The sequence below is a fragment of the Heloderma suspectum genome, chromosome 5 (assembly GCF_057233095.1).
Source record: "Heloderma suspectum isolate Gila_16-S chromosome 5, 16-S_ref, whole genome shotgun sequence".
In the NCBI taxonomy this organism is placed as follows: Eukaryota; Metazoa; Chordata; class Lepidosauria; order Squamata; family Helodermatidae; genus Heloderma; species Heloderma suspectum.
This window is the reverse complement of record NC_139462.1, coordinates 29,193,242-29,218,645: the sequence shown is the minus strand read 5'-3', so window position 1 is coordinate 29,218,645 and position 25,404 is coordinate 29,193,242. Positions and strand designations below refer to the sequence as shown.

The window sequence follows — 25,404 nt, the reverse complement described above, 5'->3', positions numbered from 1 at the left end:
CCCACCAAGGTGCCCTATGCCTCCCGCTTAAAAACAAATGAACAAACATTTTCATACTGGCAGCCAGGATTGCTGTGAAATAGGTTTCTATTACTGCTGAAAACTGTGGGTTCAAAGGGTGTGAATGTGTTGGGGCCCAGACCCCACCTCTGCCTTGTACTCAAGTCTTTTGGGCTGGTTAGTTGTCCTTTGTCATGCCTCTCATGGCAGCCATTTTGTGGTGGTGCCCAGGGTTTCTCAAATATGCCCATGGGCCCAAATAGGCTGCTTACCCTTGGTCTAATGAGCCTGGGATAACAATGATTTCATTTAGAATGGAGTCATTTCAACATTTTGGAAACTTTGGTTGGGTAGGAGTACCCCCTATTCTCCTACTTTAAAATTTAACAAGCACAGAGGAGCCAGTTGCCTTGGGAGGCTCCCATGATTAGAACCAAACTCTCCTCGGAGAAATTTTGACACCCTGTTAATTAGCTGGTTTTGAGTGGAAGCTAGACTTTCAGTGACTCCTATTTTGCCATCAGTAAAGTATGATTTCCTAATAAATTTCCATCAAGCAAACTATTTCTGGTAACTCCTCCTAATTAACACCAGACTGCTAATAATAAATTAGGCGTATGTGTTTCTGATATAACCAAGATCTTGTCTGAGCACAAGATATTAACATCCCCAGAAAAGTGTAACTCCAGCCTAAATTAAGCTTTTGCTGGTTAAAAGGATTTATGTGGAGTTCTGTAAGAAAGGCTTTGAAGATCTTTAACAGGGGACATTTCAACCAGCAAACTTTTTGACTGAAAGATTTGTTCTAGGTTGAGCAGTGAAAGGGGATTTATTGTGAAAACACACAGTTGAGTTTTAAGACTATAAATATTACACTAGATTACAGTTTCTTAATGAATGAATGACAGATCTCTTATTTTTGTTTCTTGTTGCATTTTAATGTTAAATTAAATGGTGGGTTGACAGAAACCAATCCTCTGCTGTTAAAATGTCAAACACAGCCTTGATGCCTTTAAGAGTTTGACTTCTGGAGTTTAATATACTGTTTGCAAATAGACTTGCATTTGTCTTTAATTGTAGCCTAAACACTTGAAGCTAAGGCTGGATTCTTGTAAAGCTGCCTCTAGCTTTTTATAGTCATATACAGCGTTCCCCTCTTCTTGTACAAACAAGGTGGAAAACAACAGCACATTATCCTAGTCAAAAGATACCCAGGTCATAAGAATCTTATGAAGCTACTGTTATCACAAAGTAATTGACCATGTTACTATAGATGGTTAAGTATCCTAAGGTGAAATCAGAGAATGCTTTGTGCCAAGGCTAAATACAGTATCAGATAAACCTAGTTGGGAGGAGACAGAATTACAGTTCCTATTTACTGTCTCTAGTTTAGAGAGAGCATCAGATAATCTTTGCACACAATTCTGTCAAATATTGTGTTTTCTGGCCATAATGTGGGCCATTTTTTTTAAGAATGAGTAGAACGAAGATAAATAGGATATGGGGCATTTCTTCCAGATAAAGTTTCTGGCCACTTTGGTAAGTTCTTATGAAAACACAGAGATTAAAAAGGTGGGGAAAACCCCTTTGCAATTCCACAGACATTTTTATTTATGTGTACATCATATCACGTTGCTGATTGTGTTTTTGTAATAACTGAATCCAGAAACGACTGTCCACAGGAGCATACCTATGTGTTTAGGCAAGTGGTTCAAAATGATTTTTTTTTTAATAGAAGCAATACAGTAAAAATAAAATAAGAACAGGCACACAAATCACAAGAATCTAGTGACTGAAGAAAACAAACACCATGATCTGAGGGATCCAAACCCATCTCCATTCCTCTTGTTTCTGAACAACACCCCACTATTCCTGATAAGTAGTAGAGAAAAGACCAAAGTGCAACAATTCCCAGTTTTTGGTTTAGCTCTTGAACCAATAGAACTTTAAATATTCTATTTACAGATTAATGATGTACTGGCTAATTACAATATGCAAAAAAATTGCTCAACACAGCTTGATTTTACACCCATAATGCCTGCTGCTCATAAACAGTTTGAGATTCAACTCTCTCTTCTGAAACAAGCTGCTTATTTTCCAAGCAAAGTGTTCTAAACATGCATACAAATGTCCCCCTTCCCTCAGGCATCTTACTTTCCATTTTTATAATAGCTGGTGGGATATTTGCAGAATACCAGATGGTAGAACTGCTTAATACTGGGCATTGCCTGCTAAGGTCAAAGTCACTTTGAATGTTATGCTGTAAGCTTCCTAGTGAACTCCTGGTTGGTGAATCTTGTTACATAATTTCTGTGTAGGTAATGAAGAAATTGACACATCTAAATGGTCTAGAAATAAATGAATAACACTTCCAAAATATAATCAGATATATCAGGTTTGATCCTGACTTTAGTCATACTTAGATTAGACCCATCAAAATCAATGGGTCTTACATTAGCCAGGACTAAAGTCCTTTGATTTTAATTGGTCTACTTCTAAGCATGATTAAGTCAGGATCCAACCCATTATATTGATGGAGGAGTGCTACCACCAAATATTCATTCAGTGAGAGATAACATTATTAGTTAAAGTGCCCTGCTAAAATCTTGGCTACCTCTGTGAAAAACATGGTATGAAATTTTAACTCTACTGTGAAATTCCCAAGGACTTTTGATTTCTCTCAGATTGTTTATAATTTTGAGCTTCCATACTTGCTTTGCAGAACTTACTAGATACCAAATAAAGAATGCAACTTATTATAGAGGCAGTGCTTAGTTTGTATTAGTTTATAACAGAAGTCAGGTGAATACAGACAACCAATCACCAAGTGATGGCTTGCATGGTGTGTATGCAGCTATTTGGATAAGTCAGCCATCTGCATTGTCCTGCCAAGTAACAAGGAGGATTTAACTACAATTCTGTACCTGAACGAAAACCTAGAGGAGTGGTAAAGCTTGTCCCTTACTAAGATGTTACATGTACATTATGATATATGGTCAACTGTATTCACACAATACAGCTATACATAAAGCGGCAGAATTACCACTTTCTATCAGAATGGTGTGTGTGTGTGTGTGTGTGTATGTGTGTGTGTTTGTGCATGTGTGTCCGTGTCCGTGTGTCCACCAGACCTTATGCTGGAAAACAAAACCATAATTGTGCTCGTAACCACGACACAATTCATCCTCCATTTTACCTTGTTCTCAACTGCCACATGCCCCAACAAATATCATTCATCAAAAACTCATTTTTCTTCTCAAAAATGAGAAAGGGCAAGTGATATGCCTCCAGACCATGGGACAATGAGCAGGGTTTGCCTAGAGAAATAGAAAATAGAGCCTATCCTACAGCTAAGAATATCACCAGGCACCAGTGGACCCAAGTATTCAAGCATACACTGACATATGGCCACTTGCAAGTCAAAGGTGGCAAAGAACTACGGTATTTTAAAAACACTGGGTTGGATCTAGACTTAGTTATACTTGGAGTAGACCAAGTGAAATCAAAGTTAGTCATGACTAATTTAAGTTCCACTTATTGCAATGTGTCTACTCTAAGTATGACTAAATTTGGATCCAGCCTATTTGTTCCATGCTTCAGAAGTTTTAAAGCTAGAATACAGTTTTATATATCACTTCACTGTAGTGAATATTGTGGAAAATGAATATTTTACACCCCAGTCTAGTCTGAAGTCATCACAAGTTGACATAGCATTTATTCACTCAAAGTATCAACATTTTCTTTCATAGACATTCTTTAGAAGTGCTTGAGGCAAACATGGCTAAAGTGCCTCCCCTGCCCCCACTTTAGATCAGTCTTACCTGGCAATGATTACTTTAATTTAAAACATTAGAAAAGCTACTATGATAACCAGGACCAGTGTACATTCCACCAAGTAAAATTTGTTCTATCCACGGTCCACATAAAACACACCCCATTACCACTCTTGCTTAGAAGAGGTTTGGCTAACACATGCCTAGAGATTGTATTAATTGATTTCCCATTTGGGAACTTCTCAGCTCATTTTAGGGTGGAATGTGCTTTAAAAAGATACAGAAGTTTTACAGAAGAAATGTAAGAGTAACAATTCTTGTCATTCTTTCCCCTCTCGAAGTGAGAAATGCTTTAATCTGCAGTTTATAACAGGTCATTTTCTCATATTTGGAGAAACAGAGAGGGTCAAACTACACATTATGTTAATCACGTAGCGTGCAGCTGACCCTTTTCTTTGTTTTTATGATAGCATGTGTGTGGCCCTGATATGGATTGGGACCACTGTGCACTGGGATGGGAGGTTTAAATCTTTCCCCCTCAGCCACTTGATTCCTGAAATTCTACCTCCCACCCCCACCCCAGTGTGTATGTGTGGAATTTCGGAGACCAAACAGCTGAAAGGGGAAAGGATTAAACCTCCCTTCCTGGTGCATGGTGGTTCCACCCTGGATGAAGGCCACACAAACTTACCCTAGAATAAAAACAGAGAGGGGTTAGCTGCATGCTATGTGATTAACATAATGTGTAGTTTGACTCTGAAATATATAGAAAGAACTTCAGTTCACACACACACACACACACACACACACACATATATATCTTTATGTGTATGTATATATATATATATATATATACACACACACACAGATTACAGCAGGCAAGCAAGCATTGCATATTAAAATGGCAATTAAAATGGTAATTCACAATGTATTATATATAAAGGCAGCTAATGGTAAGACCAAAACAGAAAAGAATTATCTCATATTTATTTGCTTTACTGTGCAATAGTGCAGTGAATCTTGTGTCTAAGAAAGTTGAAGTTGTTTTACCCCCACTCTTCTTCCCTTTTGTATTTCTTACACCAAAAGGAGTGCTATGTGCACAGAGAAGTAGAAGTATATATAAAAATGTGTAAGAGGTGATTTTATGTAATCTGAGGCAGACTTCCCCCCACCCCACATCCCTCAGATTTCTTATAGCAATATTTATTACATTTTAAGAGCCACTAAGTTCCATGTTCTTTCTAAACACTCATAAAAGCTATTTTCTGCATGGCTGAGTATCTCATAACTTGGTGTATAACATTTTAGTTCCTTTCTCTGCATCATTTAAGAAAAAAATTGAATGCAAAAAGGCAAATGTTTATATCATGCAGGAGTTAAAAGAATAGGACTTAACACTGCTCTGTTTTAAATTCCTTAATTATTTATAATATGAATATGGTATTTCATGCCAATAAATAGGTCCATGTTGCTAGTTAACATTTTTGAAAAGCATAATACATGAAAGGCAGTTAAAAGACAGAGTTAAACTGGTTTCCCTCCACTGAGGAAGGCTTTTGTCAATGGAATGGGGTGCAATTTTCATTTATTCCTCTTCCTGCCTACAGCCCCTATGTCCCCCAACCTGCTCTGAAAGCTTGGGGCACCCTCTGGAGTAGATATTTGGGAGGGGTGGGCGAGAAGCTGCAGAGGGGAATCTCTGAAAATCATGCCCCTCCCTGTTTCACTGACAGAAGCCTACCATCAGGTGAAGGAAACTATTTGTATTCTACTCAAACAGATTATTTATCCAAAGTTGAACCCTTCCTTCTTTCTCCCTCCCTGTGAAGCAGCAATAAACTCACCTCAAGATTTGCCATGTGTCTATAAATCATTTTATCATTTGTGGCACTTAAATAGAAATGCAAATTGAGCTACAAAAAGAGTGACCGAGACAAGATTACCTTTTGCAAAAATAAAATAATCTTGAACATTTGTTCTCATTAAGAGAGAATGTCTGTCTTCTTTTGTTGGACAGAACTATTGTAGGTCACTCTAAATGCTGCTCATTTATGTTTTATGGTACATGAAGTACCATAAAACTGACTCGTTCCCACATCTTCACTTCTACAATTTTAAAAGTCTACATAAATACTTAGTAAGCCTATTGAAAACCAACACCCAGCATCTTTATTTTCCTGTCATTTTGTTTGTTTTTAGCCGCTTGTAATGCTTCAGATGTTCACAGAGTGAGCATGTTTCTTGCACAGAGGTTTGTCCTTCTTGGAAAAGAAACTCTGGCCCTCCAAACTCTCACAGCATACCTGAAATGGCATGAAAAATAATTAATCATTTCTCATTCCAAACATTAACACAGATGAATAATAATATAGGCATATTTTTAAAGGCACAAACGCGAATGAGTAAAGTGTGTTAGTAACATATTGCTGTGACCTATGCCAAATGAATCTTTAAAGTACCTCTCCCAGCAAAAAACAAAACAACCAAACCTTTACTATAGCAGCACGCTGTCCAAACCGCTATGAAAAAGGTGCTTTCTTGCGTGCACTATGCCAGTTAAAGGTCATTACATCAGTATACACCCATATTACTCATATTAGCGTTTGCCTTTTTGAGCAAGGTCTTTAGAGAATGTGGTGACCTCAACTCCAAGTTTTCTTGGAGGAAGCTGATTATTTGGATCCTTTCCAATCTCGGTTCAGAACTGGTTCGGGGATGGAAACAGCTATAGTTGCCTTGATGGATGGCCTTCACTGGGAACTGGATAGGGCAAGTGTGTCTCTATTAGTTCTGTTGGACCTCACAGCAGCATTTGATATCATCACTCATTATATCCTCCTGGGGCATTTAGCCAGAGAGCTTCGGCTATTGAGCGGTATAGAAATAAATAAATAAATAAATGACTCACAGGGAATGTTCTGCAGTGGTTCTGGCGCTGTTTGACTGAGCACTCCCAGAAGGTGGTGCTGGGGGACTATTGCCCAGCCCCTTGGCAGTGGTGGGCAGGTGTGCCTTCGACCAGCTTTGGCTGGTGCATCAGCTGCATCCCTTCCTGAGAAAGGCAGACTTGGCCACAATGGCCCATGCCTTAATCACCTCTTCTCTAGATTACTGTAATATGGTCTATGTGGGTTCCCCTTGAAAAGTGTTTGGAAACTACAGTTACTGCAAAATGTGGTGACCAGATTGTTATAAAGTTTGTGTTCTTCAGACTTTATAATGCTTGTCTTGGATATGTTTCACTGGTTTCCAATTTGTTTCTGAGCTCAGTTCAAGGTTCTTACATATAAATTCCTTACTTTTACCTGGCTCTTACCTAGAAGGCCCTAAGTGGCCTGGGCCCAGGATAACTGAAAAACCACCTCCTCCTATATGAACCTGCCCATAATCTGCAATCATCATCAGAGTTCCTATCCTATCTCCCATTTATTAGAGAGGTTAGGTTGATGGGGACTTGAGAAAGGACCTTTTCTGTAGCAGCACATGATTGTGAAGCTCCCTTCCTAGGGAAGCCAGATAACATCAATCTTCAGCATGATTCAGACAGGCATTAAAGGCTGTATTATTCTATCAATGGTTCTTAATGTTGCTCTCTGATGTTATCGTAATGAAGATTTCTGCTCCTGTGTGTATTTGATTGTTTTAGTTTTTATTTTGTGTGATTACTGTTGTTTTTATTTGAATTGTAGGTCACCTTGAGCACCCAGTGGGCGGAGGGGCAATTCATAACTTGCCCCTACATCCAGAGAGGACCCTCTCAGTGGTGGCCCCCCAATTATGAAACAATCTCCCCAGTGAGCCCTGCCTGGCGCCAACATTGTCATCTTTTTGGCACCAGCTTAAGACCTTCCGGTACTCTCAGGCATTTGGCAGCATATAATAAGGTTTTTATTCAGGTCCTGGGATTTCTTATTGTTGGTTTTTAAAAAATTGTTTAGATATATATGTGTGCGCATGTGTGCTGCCTGTTTATATGTTCATATGTAAATGGATTTATATTATGTACAATAATACAATAATATTGCATTTTTAAGGTTTTTAATTACTGTAAACTGCCAAGAGAGCTTTGGCTATTGGATGGTATAGAAATGTAATAAATGAAATGAATGAAAGAAATATGTCAAATAAATAATAATATATAAACACTGCCACCATAGATATGCCTAAACAAATAAAGACACAATATCATTTTTTTATACTTACTGAGCACACAAAGCAGGTATCATGCCAAGTGCAGCCCAAGGCTTCCAGAAACCTGTCCCCAGCTTCAATGGGGAATTCGCAACCATGGCACATGGTACCAAAGAGGGCATAATAATCTGCATAAAGTATTAATAAAAACATGGGCATTTAACGAAATACCTTGATTTGCAACAAACCCCAAAGCAGAATCAACACTGTAAGCGCCACAGTGTTGACTAACACACCAGGATTGACACATGCACATAAAGATCAGGATTAAAAGCATATTGGAGAAATATTTTGCTGTTGGGCAGCTCCACTAGTGTTTTAATAAGCCTTGCTGAATAAACTTGCTAAAGGGGTGAGGTGAAAGGAAAAATGAGAAACACAGGTAGGTGGAATATGAACGGTCATGATAATATCTTTCAATAATCTATTTACACCAAATAATTTGATTCTATTAAAAGCATATTGTCACCCTGCTTATTTAACTTATATGCAGAGTACATCATGAGAAATGCCGGGTTGGATGAATCAGAGGTCGGAATTAAGATTGCCGGGAGAATTATCAACAACCTCCGATATGCAGACGATACCACCCTAATGGCAGAAAGCGAAGAGGATCTAAAGAGCCTCTTGTTGAGGGTGAAAGTGGAGAGTGCAAAAGCTGGTTTGAAACTCAACATTAAGAAAACGAAGATCATGGCATCTGGCCCCATCACTTCCTGGCATATGGAAGGGGAAGAAATGGAAGCAGTGACAGATTTTACTTTCTTGGGCTCCAAGATCACCACAGACGGTGATTGTAGCCATGAAATTAAAAGATGCTTGCTCCTTGGGAGGAAAGCTATGGCAAACCTAGACAGTATAGTAAGAAGCAGAGACATCACCTTGCCGACAAAGGTCCGTCTAATCAAAGCTATGGTTTTCCCAGTAGTAATGTATGGCTGTGAGAGCTGGACTATAAGGAAGGCTGAGCGCCGAAGAATTGATGCTTTCGAACTGTGGTGCTGGAGAAGACTCTTATGAGTCCCCTGGACTGCAAGGTGGTCAAATCAGTCAATCCTAAAGGAAATCAACCCTGAGTGCTCATTGGAAGGACAGATACTGAAACTGAAGCTCAAATATTTTGGCCACCTAATGCAAAGAGAAAACTCTCTGGAAAAGACCCTGATGCTGGGAAAGACTGAAGGCAAAAGGAGAAGGGGACGGCAGAGGATGAGATGGCTAGATAGCATCACCGATGCAATGAATATGAACTTGAGCACGCTCCGGGAGAGAGTGCAGGACAGGAAGGCCTGGCGTGCTATGGTCCATGGGGTCACGAAGAGTCAGACACGACTGAACGACTGAACAACAAAATTAAAAGGATCAAGACTAACAGAAAAATGCCAGCTTTCTGGCCCTCATGGATGTATGAACTACTTTGAAAAGAAGTTAACATTACTTACAAATGCCTCAGAAGGGAGATGATTACTTGGATCATGCTTTCACTATTTGAAGACAGCTATGTATGTGCCCTGTGCTCCCTGATCTCTGTCTATGACCCCTGTGACTTCCATAAACCTTCAGGAGTACACCTTTTTCCTAGTCACCAACTCAATACCTGATGGTCAAATGGAAGCTATCTTCACAGCTCAAAGGGCTTACCAAACTTAGAATCATAGGATCATAGAATAGTAGGGTTGGAAGAGGCCTATAAGACCACCGGGTCCAACCCCCTGCTCAGTGCAGGAATCCAAGTCAGAGCATCCCTGACAAGTGGCTGTCCAGCCTCCTCTTGAATCCCTCCAGTGTGGGAGAACCAACTACCTCCTTAGGTAATCGGTTCCATTGTCGTATTGCTCTAACAGTCAGGAGGTTTCTCCTCATGTTCAGCTGGAATCTGGCTTCCTGTAACTTGAGCCCATTATTCCGTGTCCTGCACTCTGGGATGACTGAGAAGAGATCCTGGCCTTTCTCTCTGGGACAGCCTTTCAAGTCCTTGAAGAGCGCTATCCTATCTCCCCTCAGTCTTCTCTTCTCAAGGCTAAACATGCCCATTTCTTTCAGTCTCTCTTCATAGGGCTTTGTTTCCAGTCCCCTGATCACCTCCCCTGTAACAGTCCCCTGTTGCTCTCCTCTGAACCTTCTGCAGTTTGTCTGAATCCTTCATTAAATCCTTCTTAAAGTGTGGTGCCCAGAACTGGACATGACTCCCGATGATGCCTAACCAGTGCTGAGTAGAGGGGAATGAGTATTTCATGGGATTTAGAAGCTATACTTCTGTTAATGCAGCCCAAAATGGCATTTGTCTTTGAGTCCTATTCTGTAGCCAACTGTGGATCCACCTGATAGTTATTTCATCTAGCACACTTTTAGGTAGTTTGCTCATCAGAATATCAAGTAGGAATTCAGCACTTCTGCCTTTTCTTTGTCATGTGTTATCATTTTGCCATCCTTATTTAATAGTTGAACCACCATTTCTTTCCTCTGTCTTTTACTATGCACGTATCTGAAGAAAGCCTTTTTGTTGCTTTTAGCATCCCTCGCTAACCTCAGTCCACTCTCAGTTTTAGCCTTCCTGACAACATCCCTGCAATTCTGTGCTACCTGCCTGTACTCTTCCTTTGTTACTTGTCCTTCTTTCCACTTCCTATATGTGTCCTTTTTTGTTTTCAGGTCATCCCTAAGATTTTTGTGAAGCCACATTGGCTTCTTCTGTTGTCTTCCATCTTTTTTTCTTGTTGGAATTGTTTGTAATTTTGCCTTGAGAATTTCCTTTTTTAAAAGCTCCCACCCATTTGGACTCTTTTTCTCATTAGAGTCGCATGCCATGGGACCTTAATTATCATTGTTCTGAATTAATTAAAATTGGCTTTCCTAAAATCTAGGGTACGCATTTGGCTACACTCGGCTTTTGCCTCCTTTAGAACAAGTATAACATGGTCACTTTCCCCCAGAGTTCCCATAACTGCTACTTTATCCACTACATCATCTCTGTTGGTTAGGATCAAGTCAAGGGTAGCTGATCCTCTAGTTTCTGCCTCCACTTACTGTAGGAAGAAGTTATCAGCAACACAAGACAGGAATTTCTTGGAGGGGCCATGTTTTGCAGAATTGGTCTCCCAACAAATATCAGGGAAATTGAACTCCCCCATTACTACTACATCATGCTTCTTTGAGCATTGGCAATTTGTTTTTCAAAACTTCATCCTCATCTTCTCCTTGACTGGGTGGCTGGTAGTAGACTCCGACCACCATGTTCCTTTTATTCTTTGCTCCATTTATTTTAACTCAGATGCTACCAAGCTCATCCTGTATTTCTGTGCAGAGATATGTATTTTTAACATATAGTGCAACTCCACCTTTTCAAGTTTTCAAGACGAGGCTGGACAGCCATCTGTCAGGGATGCTCTGACTTGGATTCCTGCATTGAGCAGGGGGTTGGACTCGATGGCCTTGTAGGCCCCTTCCAACCCTACTATTCTATGATTCTATGATTCACCTTCCTTTCTGTTCCTTATGTTCTTTTTGAACAAGTTATATCCTTCCATTGCTGTATTTCAGTCATGGGAGTCATCCCACCAAGTTTCAGTTACACCTATCAAGTCATAATTTCCCTCCCATATTAAGAGTTCAAGTTTGTTCTGTTTGTTTCCCATACTCTGGGCATTAGTATATAGACATCGAAGACCATGTGCTTTATAGTCTGGCTTTCTTCCTACAGGTTTTTGAAGACTATTATAGGGTGCTATTAGAGCTCTTCTCTCCGTTGTGATGCAGGAGCCTTCATCCATTGTTACCCCCAACTTTACATCTCCCTCCCCCGTAGGATTCAGTTTAAAGCCCTCCTGATGAAGTTCTTCATGCTGTGGCCAAACACACTCTTCCCAGCCTTTGTGAGGTGCAACCCATCCCTTGCCAACAGTCCATCTTCCAGGAAGTATAGCCCGTAGTCCCAGAATCCAAATCTCTCATGCCAGTACCACCTTCGTAGCCAGTCATTCACCCGGAGTATTTTTCTTTCCCTTTCTATCCCTCTTCTAACTAATAGAAGGATGGATGAGAAAACTATCTGGGCCCCAAAGTTCTTGAGTTTCCTTTCCAAAGCTTCAAAGTCTGACGTGATTTCTTCGTAGCACTGCTTGGAAGTAACATTTGTTCCCACATGGATGAGAAGAAAGGGGTACCTGTCAGTGGGCTTTATGAGTGTAGGCAACCCTTCAGTCATGTCTCTAATCCGTCCTCCTGGGAGACAGCATACCTGGCAAGTCCATGGGTCTTGGCAACGTACTTGGGTTTCAATCCCACGCAGCAATGAGTCTCCCACTCCTCCTCCTCCTCTCTTCTTGTTGTTGTAGGCCTTGGCTTCATTGCCGCTGCTTGACTGACCTTCAGCCTCTTGCTCGCTCTCATGCGGGGTCCCCTGTAATTCTTCCTCTGCAGGCTGTCCTCCAGTCTCATCCTCAAGTACCTGAAAATGGTTCCATAGTTCCACTGCTTCCACTGGTGTGGAGTGGCTTCTAGTTCTTTTGTCATCCTTTTCCAAGGAGTATCCTCTACTTCATTTTTCCTCACCTCAGCATTTCCCTTTTCTGCCTCAACTTGCTGTTGCTCTTCTAGCTTCTGTACTTTGCTTTGCTGCTGTAGTTCCACTGTTCTGTCTAAGAACTCTTCATCTTCTCTTATTCCCTGGAGGGTTGACACTCGTTGCTCCAGTCCTTTTACTTTTTCTTCCAACAGTGTAATCAACTTGCACTTGTTGCAGGTGTAGGCCATGCTGATCTCAGGCAAAACCAGCACTGCACAGACCTTGCAGGTCACCACCACTGGAGAGTCTTTTCCTTCCATAATCTCTATGCCCTTTTTGTTTCTAGCTTTCTGATTGTACTGGGATAGCCTGTGCTTTGTCCTCTATTCACTGGAGGTTAACAACAGAGTCCCACTGCTTTGGGACTTGTGTGTTGTTAGCTTTGGTATAGCAGATTACTCAAAAATATTTGTTTTAAATCTGACAAAGTCTTCTCCTTTCCATTTCACAGTGTCATGTTGAAAATGGGTGTTATTCCTATTTAACTTGTCTGCTGTTTATAGTTTCAAGAAGTTTACAAGCCTTTCTACAGAAGACAGAAAACAGTAGTCAGGGAAGACTGAAAAGCTTCTGTTTTCTTTCCCGTTTAACCTCAGGCAGACGGTCTAAGATTTTTCTCCTGTTACGTTAACCATGGTAACAGCAGCCTGAAGTAATCTGTGCACAGAAATGTTACAAAAGACAGGTTCAGTGATGTGCTATTTTCAAGCCTGGACACTTAATTTGTAGTCTCTGATTCCACAGATGTCAACAAGAGGAACTGAACATGAAGGCTCATGGGTGCAAGACCAGTCTCTTAGCTTAGTCATCCAACTATTTTTCTATGGGGCAGCTTAACTGCTTCCACTCAGTGCTATGAGCTTGGTTCCCAGGGTATGTACTGCCTTTAAATCTGACCATCTACTCTTAACTACTGCCAAGTTTGAAGCATACTTTGGGTTACATAACAATATGATATTCTGTGCCAAAAGGACTGTCCTTTGGTTTTACCAACCCAATCTCTCAAAGGTGGGAGGTGGGGGTGGGGAGGGCTGACAACCACCAACTGACTGATTTTTTTTTTTTTTAACAAAGAAAGGATCCCATAATCAAAAACAAAGAAAAGCAAACATAATGATAATTTTTAAATTCCACATTTTCTATTTGGAATAAAAATAAGGGCACTATGAAAGACTAGATCCATTTCAGTTGGGCTTCAGGCCTGGGCATGGGACAGAAACAGCCTTGGTGGATGATATGAGGAGGGCTCTGGATAGGGGTGAATGCTCCTTCCTTGTTTCCTCGACCTCTCAGCGGCTTTTGATACTGTTGACCACAGTATCCTCCTGGACCGCCTGGAGGGGTTGGGCATTGGAGACACTGTATTACAGTGGTTCCGGTCCTTTCTCTCCAGCAGGTACCAGAGGGTAGCACTGGGAGAGGAGGTGTTGGACCCGTGGCTGCTCACTTGTGGGGTGCCACAGGGTTCCATCCTCTCCCCGATGCTATTTAACATCTATGTGAAGCCGCTGGGGGCTATCATCAGGAGGTTTCGGGTGCGGTGTCATCAGTATGCGGATGACACGCAGCTCTACCTCTCATTCAAATCTTCACCAAGGTTGGCCATAGAATCCCTGTCCAAATGTCTGGAGATGGTGAGTGGCTGGATGGGGAGGAATAAGCTGAAGCTGAACCCTGACAAGACCGAGGTACTTTTGGTGGGAGACAAGAGGAGGTTGGGGGATGTTGACCTGGTGTTGAATGGGGTATGGCTACCCTTGAAAGACCAGGTCCGCAGCTTGGGGGTCTTCTTAGACTCCCAGCTGTCCATGGAGGCTCAGGTGTCAGCTGTGAGCCGGACAGCGCTGTACCAACTCCATCTGATACGGCAGCTGCGCCCCTACCTTCCTGACTATCTGCTCCCATCGGTAGTACATGCCCTGGTCTCCCCTCATTTAGACTACTGTAATGCGCTGTACGTGGGGTTACCCTTGAAGACGGTTCGGAAGCTGCAGCTGGTACAGAACGCGGTGACTCGCCTGATTAAAGGCAGCCGCTGGCAAGATCACATCACTCCAGTGCTGAAGGAACTGCACTGGTTACCAGTTGTTTTCTGGGCCAAATTCAAGGTGTTGGTTTTGACCTTTAAAACCCTATATGGTTCCGGCCAAGCCTATCTCAAGGAGCGCCTCCAGCAACACCAGACAGGCCGCTTAACAAGATCAGCCTCGGATGGCCTTCTCTCTGTCCCATCAGCCAGGACAGCTAGACTGGTGAGGACGAGGGAGAGGGCCTTCTCTGTGGTGGCCCCCACTCTGTGGAACTCCCTCCCTAGGGAACTCCGCCATGCCCCCTCTTCAATGAGCTTCTACCGCGCATTAAAAATGTGGTTGTTCAGGCAGGCATTTGGGGGTAGCTTAAGTTTATTTTAGAAATGTGATGTTTTTAATGTTGAATTTTATTGTTTTGAACTGCTTTTATTGTTGTACAGAGTGGCTGGGTGACCAGCCAGATGGGCGATTAAGAAATTTATCTCTCTATCTATCTATCTATCTATCTATCTATCAAACAAACAAACTCAAACCAGAATAAGAAGATTTTTTTAAAAATGAAACTGTTCCCCACCAAAGGAAATTCTGCATGCAACACACATATTCCCATTTCAGACTGTTTAACTAACCAACCTTTACTTCAGCAACCTCACTTCCTTAAAAGTGGTCACTAATTATCAAGTGCGAGGATAATGGAAGAACTGTTTTAGTACACAACTAAATGCAAAATTAAGGAACAGCAGCAGCCAACAGCAGGGTTGGCTCCGAAAGGCTCCCCTTCTCCATCAGAAGAAAGCCCCATTCATTTATTATTCATTAGTAACAGTTAATAAACAATATCCAGCTATTATAATATCCCACTTAATATAATAAAATCCCCCAAATTGCCAGGGGGCTGTTGTCAGTGGGCTCCTACTGGAGTGTGGGTCCTCAGCAGGTGCCCAGCCATGCCTACTCTCAGGGGTTTCTGTAAAGGTTGGAAGTGTGATCAGTGAGGGCACTGGGGCATTCATACATTTGGATGAATGTGTGCAGGCTTAAGGTGGGGAAGGGTTGGGCAATGTATGTAAGCCCCATCCGCAATGTACACCAGCTGTCTGAAAAGCATTTCAAAATGTGCAAGCATACAGAGAGTTTTTTAGGGCACCTAGGCAAGACAACCTCAATGAGCCCCCTCCCTCAGTGAGTTTACCTTCTCACCATGACTGTCACCAGCTGCAGTTACACCTCATCAACTTTTGCAATATTGCTATCCCTTGCTTGCTTCACAGGGAGAGAGCAAATGAGCAAATAGGCAGTGGCATCTACTGCTCCTCCTTCTCACCACCACTATTGTCTGGGCCAGAGTGAGAGGCAAGTGAACGGCGAGGAGGTTGCAACAGTGAAGAAGTGGATCAAGTCGATGGGGCTCTTGTCAGTGGGCACCTACCAGACTGTGAGCCCAACCTACCCACTTCAGGCCCACACATGTTCACCTGAATACCTTAACAAATACCTTCTTCTGCTGGAAGAAGGGAACCTGTGGATCTATTTTTATACTGATAGCAAAAAAGAATATCAGAAATGAACTTAAGTGCAAAGTTGTCTGCAGTTTTTCTACCAAATAAGGAACAAAGTGCCTAACAGATTTAACTGGGGGAACCTCCACTTTGTAAAGGCTCAGTGTGCTGCCAGCAATGTAATATGGGACTTATTTGATAAAGTAAAAACAAGCTAGTGTAACTAGTTAGAAACATATCAGGTCAAGTAAAAGACCTAAAACAAGAAAGAAATCTACCAGTATTTTTCACAGTTTTTCCTTCTCTCTCTCCAACTTGGGCCTCCGTGGTTAATGCTCACCTGTCTCACAGTAGGGATCACCATCTTCCAAATGGAAAACATTGTTGCGGATGGGCTTGTGACAGGCCACACACACAAAGCAGGAAACATGCCAAGTTTGTTTCAAGGCATTGATCACTTCCTAAAGCAGGAGAGAAACATGCAGGACACTATAAGATTTGTGTTTTGTATACTTCTATACAATAATGGAACAGGATACAAACATTAATATTGGGGAATGTAGGCCTTGAACCCTGGAACCAGTCAACTCTACAGTTCCTGCTCTATACAAGCTATGAGGTGTAGAAGAAGGAGTGGGATTAGATTAGTCCTAGGCCACCCCTGGAGTGAATGCCTACAAATTAAATGGTGGTGCTTAAGAATTTGAAGCATTTTTTCAGCCCTGGATGCACGTCACACCTAAACATTTGAGGTTTGTTTCTAAGGGCCTATGGTTTTTCCTTTTGGGTAGGATTACCACTGAGGGTTCATTAGTACCATAAATTTCACTAGTTACTATTTGAGGTTTGATACAGACATAATAACATTATAACACAATTAAGCAGCCAGAAAGCAGGCTGTTGGATCATCACACACTCCCTCTGCCAGCCCATTCGCTCCTCAACAAACTAATTTAATAAACTAAACAATTCGCTCCTTAAACTAATCAGGGTCACGATAAACATTTTGGCTTCCAACTGTTTAGGCTTCCCCACTGCCAGGGCCTTACGCCTGGATCTTACCCCACCAAGGTTAAGGTACAACAGGACAATTCACTTCAGAAGATGGGGAGGCCTGGAGGAAGGGAATGCATGACTCTGCAGCCCACTCTCAATATTTTAACCCTATGTTATGTCTTCCCTAGCATTAAAGATTCCAACATCTAGTCCAAAACTGTATTAATATGCTGACTTTTTACTTACTCCAAGTATTTTCCTCTGGCATCGGGCACATTCAGGAGCAAAGAACTTCTCATAGCAGCCCTCGCAGTAAAGGGCTCCTTTCTCTTCCACAAAGCCAATGTAAGCCATGGAGGTTTTGCAGTGGGCACAGTTAAACTCCTCTGGGTGCCAAGATTTCCCTAAGGCCACCAGGAAAGGTCCCCTGTTTTAAACAAAACCAAAGTTAGCAAATGCCGTGTGATTAGTTATTTAATGTTAATGAGTTTAATTGTTTAATATTAGTTATTTTGGGGGGTCCTGGAAACTTACTGTTAATTGTTTTAGTGTTTTCAAACTGTTTTTCATTGTTGTATGTTAAGGTTTTATATTATCTTTTATCAAGCTGTAGAGTTTTAATTTTTGTGAACTGCCCATAGAGCTTTGGCTATTGGGCAGTATAAACATATAATGAATGAATGAATTAATTAATGAATGAGAAGCAAGTGAGTGGATTCATTACCATTAGCACAAAATTTCAAGTTTAGTGGGGTACAGTTAAGTATTCACTGATAATAGTGCTATGAAAGCAAAAGTGATTGCTTAACCATGCACTGAAAGAATGAAAAGTTATAGTGGAATTCATTTTTTAAAGTCAAGGTTTCAAATAGATTTAACTCCATTATCAGCTCCTGTCTCAGTTTTTAAAAAGCAGGTATTCAGTAGATATTTGCATCTCTTAAAAGACAATTTGCTGAAGAAGTTAAACATTGAAGACTTTAGAGTGCAGTTATGTACAACAGGCAAGGTATTACACGCAGATGAAATCAAAACCAATTTGAGAATGTAAGCTATTGAAGATTCAAAGGTGAGGCAATGGAAAAAAATGACATTTTAACCCAATGAATTCACCATGAAATAGTGAATTTACACTATTCACTATTTACACTATTACAAATTCTCATTTGTAAAATGAGAATAAAACATTTTATTTCAGAAAAACTATGTTGCAGATCAAGATATAACTCAAATTTCAGACTGTGTGTTATGCAAAGTAACATTTTAGTCAACTTCAGCATCAAATTCATTTAGACAATTTTAGTTTAGCTAGCTTTCTTTACGAAAGAACAGAGGCTATTTTCCAGACTGGGCTATCAGCCAGACCTAGAAAATCTGACGCACGTTTGTACAACTATTTAAAAACAGGAGCTCTATTTCATATATGAAACTGGTTTCTGTCTATGCTTGACCGTGGGTAAATGCTCTAGAACATACTGCAAAGGCTTTAAAAAAAAATTCCTTCATGCATTTTTAAGACACCAAGTCCAGCATTTTAGAAACACACCTGCTGCCATGTGGTTACCCGAACAGTGAAAACACTGACCTAACCTGATACCCTCCAACCTCTGTACAAGCACCTTTTTACATCAATGCCCTTTCAGTTATGTAGTGATCAAACAATACAAGTCCTTATGTATAACAAAGTGCTCTCTTCTCACTGTGTCAGCACAGGCTAATTTACCAGAGTCATTAGGAAAGGACCGACACTGAAGAGGTTCTTCTGGCCCCAGGTAGGATCAAGTTTCCAATTGTCTGCTCTAAAATGATAGACTTGGATGTGAACAAAGTGGGGTGGGGGGAGGATTTTGACACCACCTGTTACATTTAACAAGGAATTCTTATACTTGCCACATTTACAGTTCCTGGGCTCGTTTTACAGTTTTGACATTTAATGCAAACTGCTCAAAGCGTTACGAAATTCCCAGTGTAGAGAAAATAAATGATTTCCTTTCAATATTTCACTATATTAAAAACATATTAATGAACTCTGCAGTTAAACCTACCACACTTAGGGCGCAATCCTATGCATGTTTAGACAGAAAAAAGTCCTACAACTCCCAGCATTCTCTAGCCAACGTGGCTGGCTGGGGAATGCTGGGCGCGACAACTTTTTTTCTGTCTAAACATGCGTAGGATTGCACCCTTAACACATCAAATCACACCTAAGCCCACTGATTTCGCAGATTTGGGTTTAATGCTTGTGCCGTGTCTAAAGAAATGTGGGCAAAGAAAACATAATTTAAAAACTGGCTGTCACTCAGCGCACTGAATTTCTTTAGGACCAACCATCAGAAAACTGACAGACCCTTAGCTCGTTTTGAAGTATCAGTGGGACTCACGTCTTGAGTATACTTGCTTAGGATCAGCAATAAGTCTGCTTAAGCTGATATACCAACTATGATCCTATCTAGACAGAGATAGCTTAGTTACAGCTATCCATGCTCTCGTAACCTCTCATTTGGATTACTGCAAGGCATCATATATGGGGCTCCCTTTGAAAACTGTCTGGAAACTTCAGCTGATCCAAAATAGGGCAGGAAGATAGTTAACAGGGACTGGCCAATATGATCATATTATGCCAGTGCTTTATGATCTGCACTGGCTGCCAGTCCATTTCCATTATTAATTTACAAAGCCCTAAATGGCTTGGGGCCAGGTTACCTGAAGGATCATCTCCTTCCATATATACCTGCCTGGACCCTAAGATCATCCGCAGAGCTCCTTCTCTGGGTGCCTCTGCAGAATTAGGTGAGCTGGATGGTTACTAAGGAGAGGCCTTTTCAGTGGTGGTACCCTGGTTGTGGAATGACCTCCACAGAGCGGCTCACCTAGTGCACCTACATGGTGGTCTTTTCAGTGCCAGGTGAAGACCTTCTTATTTTCCCAGGCTTTTTTAGCCCTTCAGTTTTAAAAATTGTGTTAGTGTGTTTTTAGATCTTTGTACTGCTGCTGGCTTTTAGCTTGGTTACTTCTTTTTTGTATTTTTATTCTGTTTTAAACTGTTGGTTTTTTATCATGTGTTACTATGTTGTCATATTTTATGGTTTTAAGCTTTGTCTTCTAAACCACCCAGAGAGCTTCAGCTAACGGGTGGTATAGAAATGTAATAAATACATAAGTCCTTCAAATATTTTGCTGGGAGCAGAACTGTCATCTGGTATAGAACGTTTCCTGTGTTCTCCATTTATTCATGAATGTAGACTGTTTGGATGAAGTATAAGTCTGCTTCAAGGATTACCTTCTTTCATGGATTTTAACGGCTTTCTGTTACTATGGCTGTTGGCAGATACTCAGGGGCCATTTCAACATTGGAATTCTTAGACATGAATGTGCCCCCCACACACACACACCATATATTCAATGAGAACAGAACACTTTGTTGGACTTGTATTGTTGGAGCACTACAATAACTGAAAGGGAAAAGGTGCTTGTTGGATGGTATCAAGTTAGGTCAGTGTTTGCACTGTTCAGGTAGCCACAAGCTGGTGGGTGTGTATCTAGAAGTCTGGTCTGATTTCTTACAGGTGCATGAAGGGATTATAAAAATGAAGACCTTATCTTAAAGTTTCTTGTTTTTGTACTGTATTGCTTTTCCATTTTCTGTGTCAGGTCAATTTTACTCTGTTAACTTCTCATTTAGTGTGTGTGTGTGTGTGAGAGAGAGAGAGAGAGGGAGAGAGAGATTCACTTTGTTGTTAAACTCCATGATAAACGTTTTAAACATAAGAAAAGTGAGAAAAAGAATTTACACAAACTCTGAAGAGACTGTGACCCCTCCCCCCTTACATGAAAGCCACACAGAAATACATTAACAACAACTACCCAGGAAATAAAAATGTGGTTTCGAAAGTGATGGCCAATTTAATTATTCTGACATTCAAAGACATACCAAGAATCCTTGAATGATGTCAATACTCCATCAGATCACATTACAAATATTTTATAGATACCTTATACATGGAAAAACAGAGTTTCAGTTTTGATACCAAAAAAAAGAGAAAGAAAAAGAAGAAAAAATGTAATGAGACCCAGAAAAGTATCAAAGATTTTAGATGATAAATAATGTTAATAATTAAAGATATGAATTAAAAAGTTATGAGATGGCCTCTTTTAAATTTTGGGAGCTTCCACATCATGGTTATTTCATGCCTTAGTGTAAAGTAACCAGTTCTACAATGTGGTTTGGCTGCAAAACAGGTGTGCTGTGGAATGTCACTTGATCCAGCTCTTACCTTTACATAGGTAATACTGCCTGAAAGGGCATGACCTGTAATTATGCTAAAACCTCAAACCTGAAGGCTGCTGCAAGCTTCCCAAAGCACGGTAGTGAAAGTGTGTAAGGAGAAAATGATATATTGATTAAAGTACTGTCTTGTGGCTTCAGTGCATATCCTTATCATGAGGAACTGGTCACACAACTGCAGGGGCTCATAGAATTCATTCACAGGCTTGCACAGAGTTCTCAGAGGGTAATGAAGGATAGTTGCTCATCATCTTTCTGGGATCTTCCTGATGGGATCATGCAGTTCTCCATCCTGTTTAACATGTATTGGATGCTTGGCTAAATGTATGGTCATTTATTGCTGTTCATTTGATATGTTGTAAGCTGCTCTAGGCACAACCTTGCTCCAAGTCTAGATTTATTGTATCCCAACTGAGTATTTTCTTTTATGTATTAATGTTATACCATATTGTATCATTTGTCTGTGTATATACTCTTTGTTTCTGATTTTTTCACTTCTTATAACATATGTTTGCATTATTTGTTTTACGGTCTGTAGACAAAAATAAATCACTTGATTGAAATAACAGATAAGTATAATGGTGATAAAGGAGCATCATTAAGGGCTTTCTGAATGCCAATGACCCACAGGTGGACTACTATATTTTACTTACACATTTTACTTACACTGTTTCAACACTTACTCAGTGTTTGACCACAGTTGGGATTTAGGTATGAGATGACCAAGTCAGACAGACTAAGGTAATGATTTTCAGCAGGCCCTTCATCATGGATTGGGGGATTTGGAATACCATCATTGACAAGGTTACTTACAGCAATAACATAGCACAAGCAGTGCCCACCACTTATGGAATGGACATCTAGTGCTTCTGGGAGAAATCCAAAATGAACGGGGCAGGCCAGTGGAGCGCTAAATATCCATTCTGCAAGAGGTGGGCGCTACTTATGGAGGGGAATCGGCAGGGCTGGCCGCTCACAGAACAGAAAAGGTGGTGGGCCCCCCTGGTGGATGGGCAGCGTTGGATACTGCTCGAAGGGCTACTTTTACTAACTCTACTAGGTCAGAAGGCAGTGATCCTGTGTTGGATGCTAACCTGGAGACAGTCTATCATTATCTCACATCTACTGTAGATTATTATAACACACACTACATGCGCCACACTTGAAGCCTCTTCAAAAGCTTCAGCACATGGCAGCCAACTTCCTAAGAGGCTTGTGTAAGCATAGGTCTAGCAATGATTCAACTTTTATTTATTGCTAAGTAAGCTTGATATGGTTGGCATTGTTTTCTTTTAATAGTTCTGACTTCTAAAGAAGTATTTGCTACTGCTTATTCCTTGTTTCGTTTCCATATCTCCTACTATTTGCCTGTCAACTTGTTTACCTTCTGGGTCTGATTGTAATGAATACTGAACCCAGCCAGTATTTCCTTATTTGCCTTAAGTTTCATTCCTGATGTCTCCTTTCACCGTATCAGTTTTCACTGAAAGCAGTTTCAAAAACTATCCAAAGCTACCGGGCGTGTGTGATGTGTTATTTATTTCATATGGTTTGAATTTATATTTATACAAGTTCTCTCCTCCTTGGATCCAGAGCATCGTTTAATACAGTGCTGTTTTGTTGTAATTTCAATACACACACACACACACCTTAAGATGAGAAAGATGCACCAAACAAGTTGTTTAAAATGGTGTTCTGTAAACATTATGAAAATGTACAATTCATAATGCTCTGTCTCAAGCGTAGTCTCAGTCTATGAGCTAAGAATACCCAGATGTAAGAATCGTGTGCATTAACGATGAGAAAGACCACCTTCCCTTGTACTGGGACCAACCCAGGGTTTAAGATCGGCTGGAGAGGCTTTGCTTGTGATGCCCTTGAGAAATATGGTTCATAGGTATACTACATATGGCTGGGCCTGTTCAGTGGTGGAATCCCAACTAGAAGTCCTTTCCAGTAGAGAGTTGGCTGTGCCCAATGCTGCTGTCACTCAGGTGCCAACTGAAGATGCATTTATTTGTACAAGCCTTTGGGGTAGGGAAGAGTTTTATCTGTTTTCTGGTGTTGTTGTGAAAGTTTTATTGCATTTTATTATGTATTTGTCATTTTAGAGTTACGGTTTTAATGGTGTTCATGTGCTGTATTGTTTTCATATGAGTTGTTAGCAGCCCTGGGCTCCTTGCAAGGAAGGGTAGGATATAAATATAAATAAATAACATAAAAATCTCATGTAAGACAAATATAGAAAGGAAAAAAAGGACAAACCTGATTACTTGATTGCATTGAGCACACATTGGAGTTCGCTTTCCTGCTGGAATATGTTCTGCTCTCTGAACCAAAGTGTCTTCATCTGTTAGTAGAGGTGGTGCTGTGGTTTTTTCACTTGGCACAATTGCTCCGGGTTTTGCACTATTATTTGATGTCCATCCACTTCCAGCTGCCATAAAATATAATGTGAAGGAAAACTTTAACTATGTTTGCAATGAGACATACTAGTAAAACCAACAAAGCTTTGGGACAAAAAGATATGTAATGACTGATTTTTAGCCAAACAACTGGAGACTGAAATGGATATGTATGGATACATTTAAATCCACTATTATCATTGCAGAGTAGATTATTCCACATCAGGAGTATAGAGGCTTACTGGTCTCTTTGTGACAATGGCCCTGTTCAGATGCACACTGGGGAAGGGTGGTTTGTTAACCATGGTGCATGGTGGTTGCTGCTAACCACTGCAAGTGCTACTGCCACACGTGCAGGTAACCATGTTCCGTAACGTGGTTAGACTAACCATTCTCTAACCACCCTCCCTCTTGCAGGAACCTGCAGTCTTCTGGGTGGGTGGCCATGCATCCCAGCAGCCTTTGCACTGTCAGCCATTTTGGTGCTTGGTCCTGCCAGCCATTTTGGTGTTCTGAAGCTACTCCTTCTTTGGCCACTCTTGCTGCAAAGCTCTTAATTAACCACGGAGGCTGTTCTGACATCACCGTCAGCCATGGTAGAGTCCACTAACCATCTTGCAGCAAGTAGCTAGTAAATGTGGTTAGTCTGTGGTCAATATGCCACCATGGTTGGGACAGATGCTCAAAACTCCTAACCATCATGGCTTAGCATGATGGCTGAGCAGGGCCATCATAATATTATACCACAGGGTGAAATCCTATACCTACTTGGCTGAAAGCAAGTCCCTTTAAACTCAATGAGATTTACTTTTGAGTAGACATATATGAATGTACCATTAAGTTACCATATCCAGACTGGTATGACCATGACTACTTAATTGAAAATTTAAAGATTTAAGAAGAGTAAATTAAGTCTTCAATAATTTTTTTTGTTGCAAATCAAATTATTTGATCCAAAGAACTGGCAGATGACAGAACCTGAAATATATCATGATCATAACACAGTAAAAAACAACAAACCCCAAACTGCAGCCCTATAAAGTTGGGGTTCAAAGTGTGTTCACTTTAAAATAAGTTGGCATAATCCATCCCTTTTAATTGCAGATTTGTCACCAATTTAAATGAGATATGGATGACACCCATGGTCATTGCTGCTATATGTCTAATGTTAGAAACTGCAGGCTAGTTTTAGATTACTTATGATCTTACTATTGGCCAAAATACATCTCTAAAAACAGACCTTTCAGACAGTCTGTGAGCATCCGCACTCATATATCATTTGAATGTTAGCATAGCATGACTCAGTAGCAAAACACCCCTCAAAATAAATAAATAAAACTTTAAGCAAATAAATGAGAGATGAATGCTATGCTGCTTTCTGACACATGTACAAAGGCAGTACAAATACAAACCCATAAACTATAAAAGACAAAAGCTTTCATGAAGCCCATCAAAGAGTGCTAAGATATTTCTGGCACTACATTAGGCTTCATTCCTTTTGTTAGCCATTGCCAAGAAATTTTACATTGCCTTGTAAAATAGGTGTTCCCCTCCCCAATTTGAGAATGGTGTCCTGAGGTGTTCTGTGCAGTACTGCACAATAATAATGACCTCAGTGCCCCCATACCAACAGAAGTGAAGCCAGCACAGGACCACTG

At 40.7% G+C, this 25,404-nt stretch overlaps 1 protein-coding gene across 2 annotated transcripts in view; it reads right to left on the bottom strand.

Moving 5' to 3' along the window:
- Window positions 1-1,589: 1,589 nt before the first annotated feature.
- PDLIM5 (PDZ and LIM domain 5) overlaps window positions 1,590-25,404 on the bottom strand; it is a 197,883-nt gene continuing 174,068 nt past the window's right edge. For both annotated transcript variants that reach the window (XM_084855643.1, XM_084855644.1), the window contains 5 exons: window positions 23,607-23,778; window positions 17,303-17,483; window positions 16,401-16,521; window positions 7,980-8,095; window positions 1,590-6,079 (listed from right to left, as the gene is read on the bottom strand). In XM_084855643.1, the coding sequence (XP_084711769.1) occupies window positions 5,990-6,079; window positions 7,980-8,095; window positions 16,401-16,521; window positions 17,303-17,483; window positions 23,607-23,778 (680 nt within the window). In that variant the 3' untranslated portion in view covers window positions 1,590-5,989. The remainder of the gene's footprint in view (window positions 6,080-7,979; window positions 8,096-16,400; window positions 16,522-17,302; window positions 17,484-23,606; window positions 23,779-25,404) is intronic.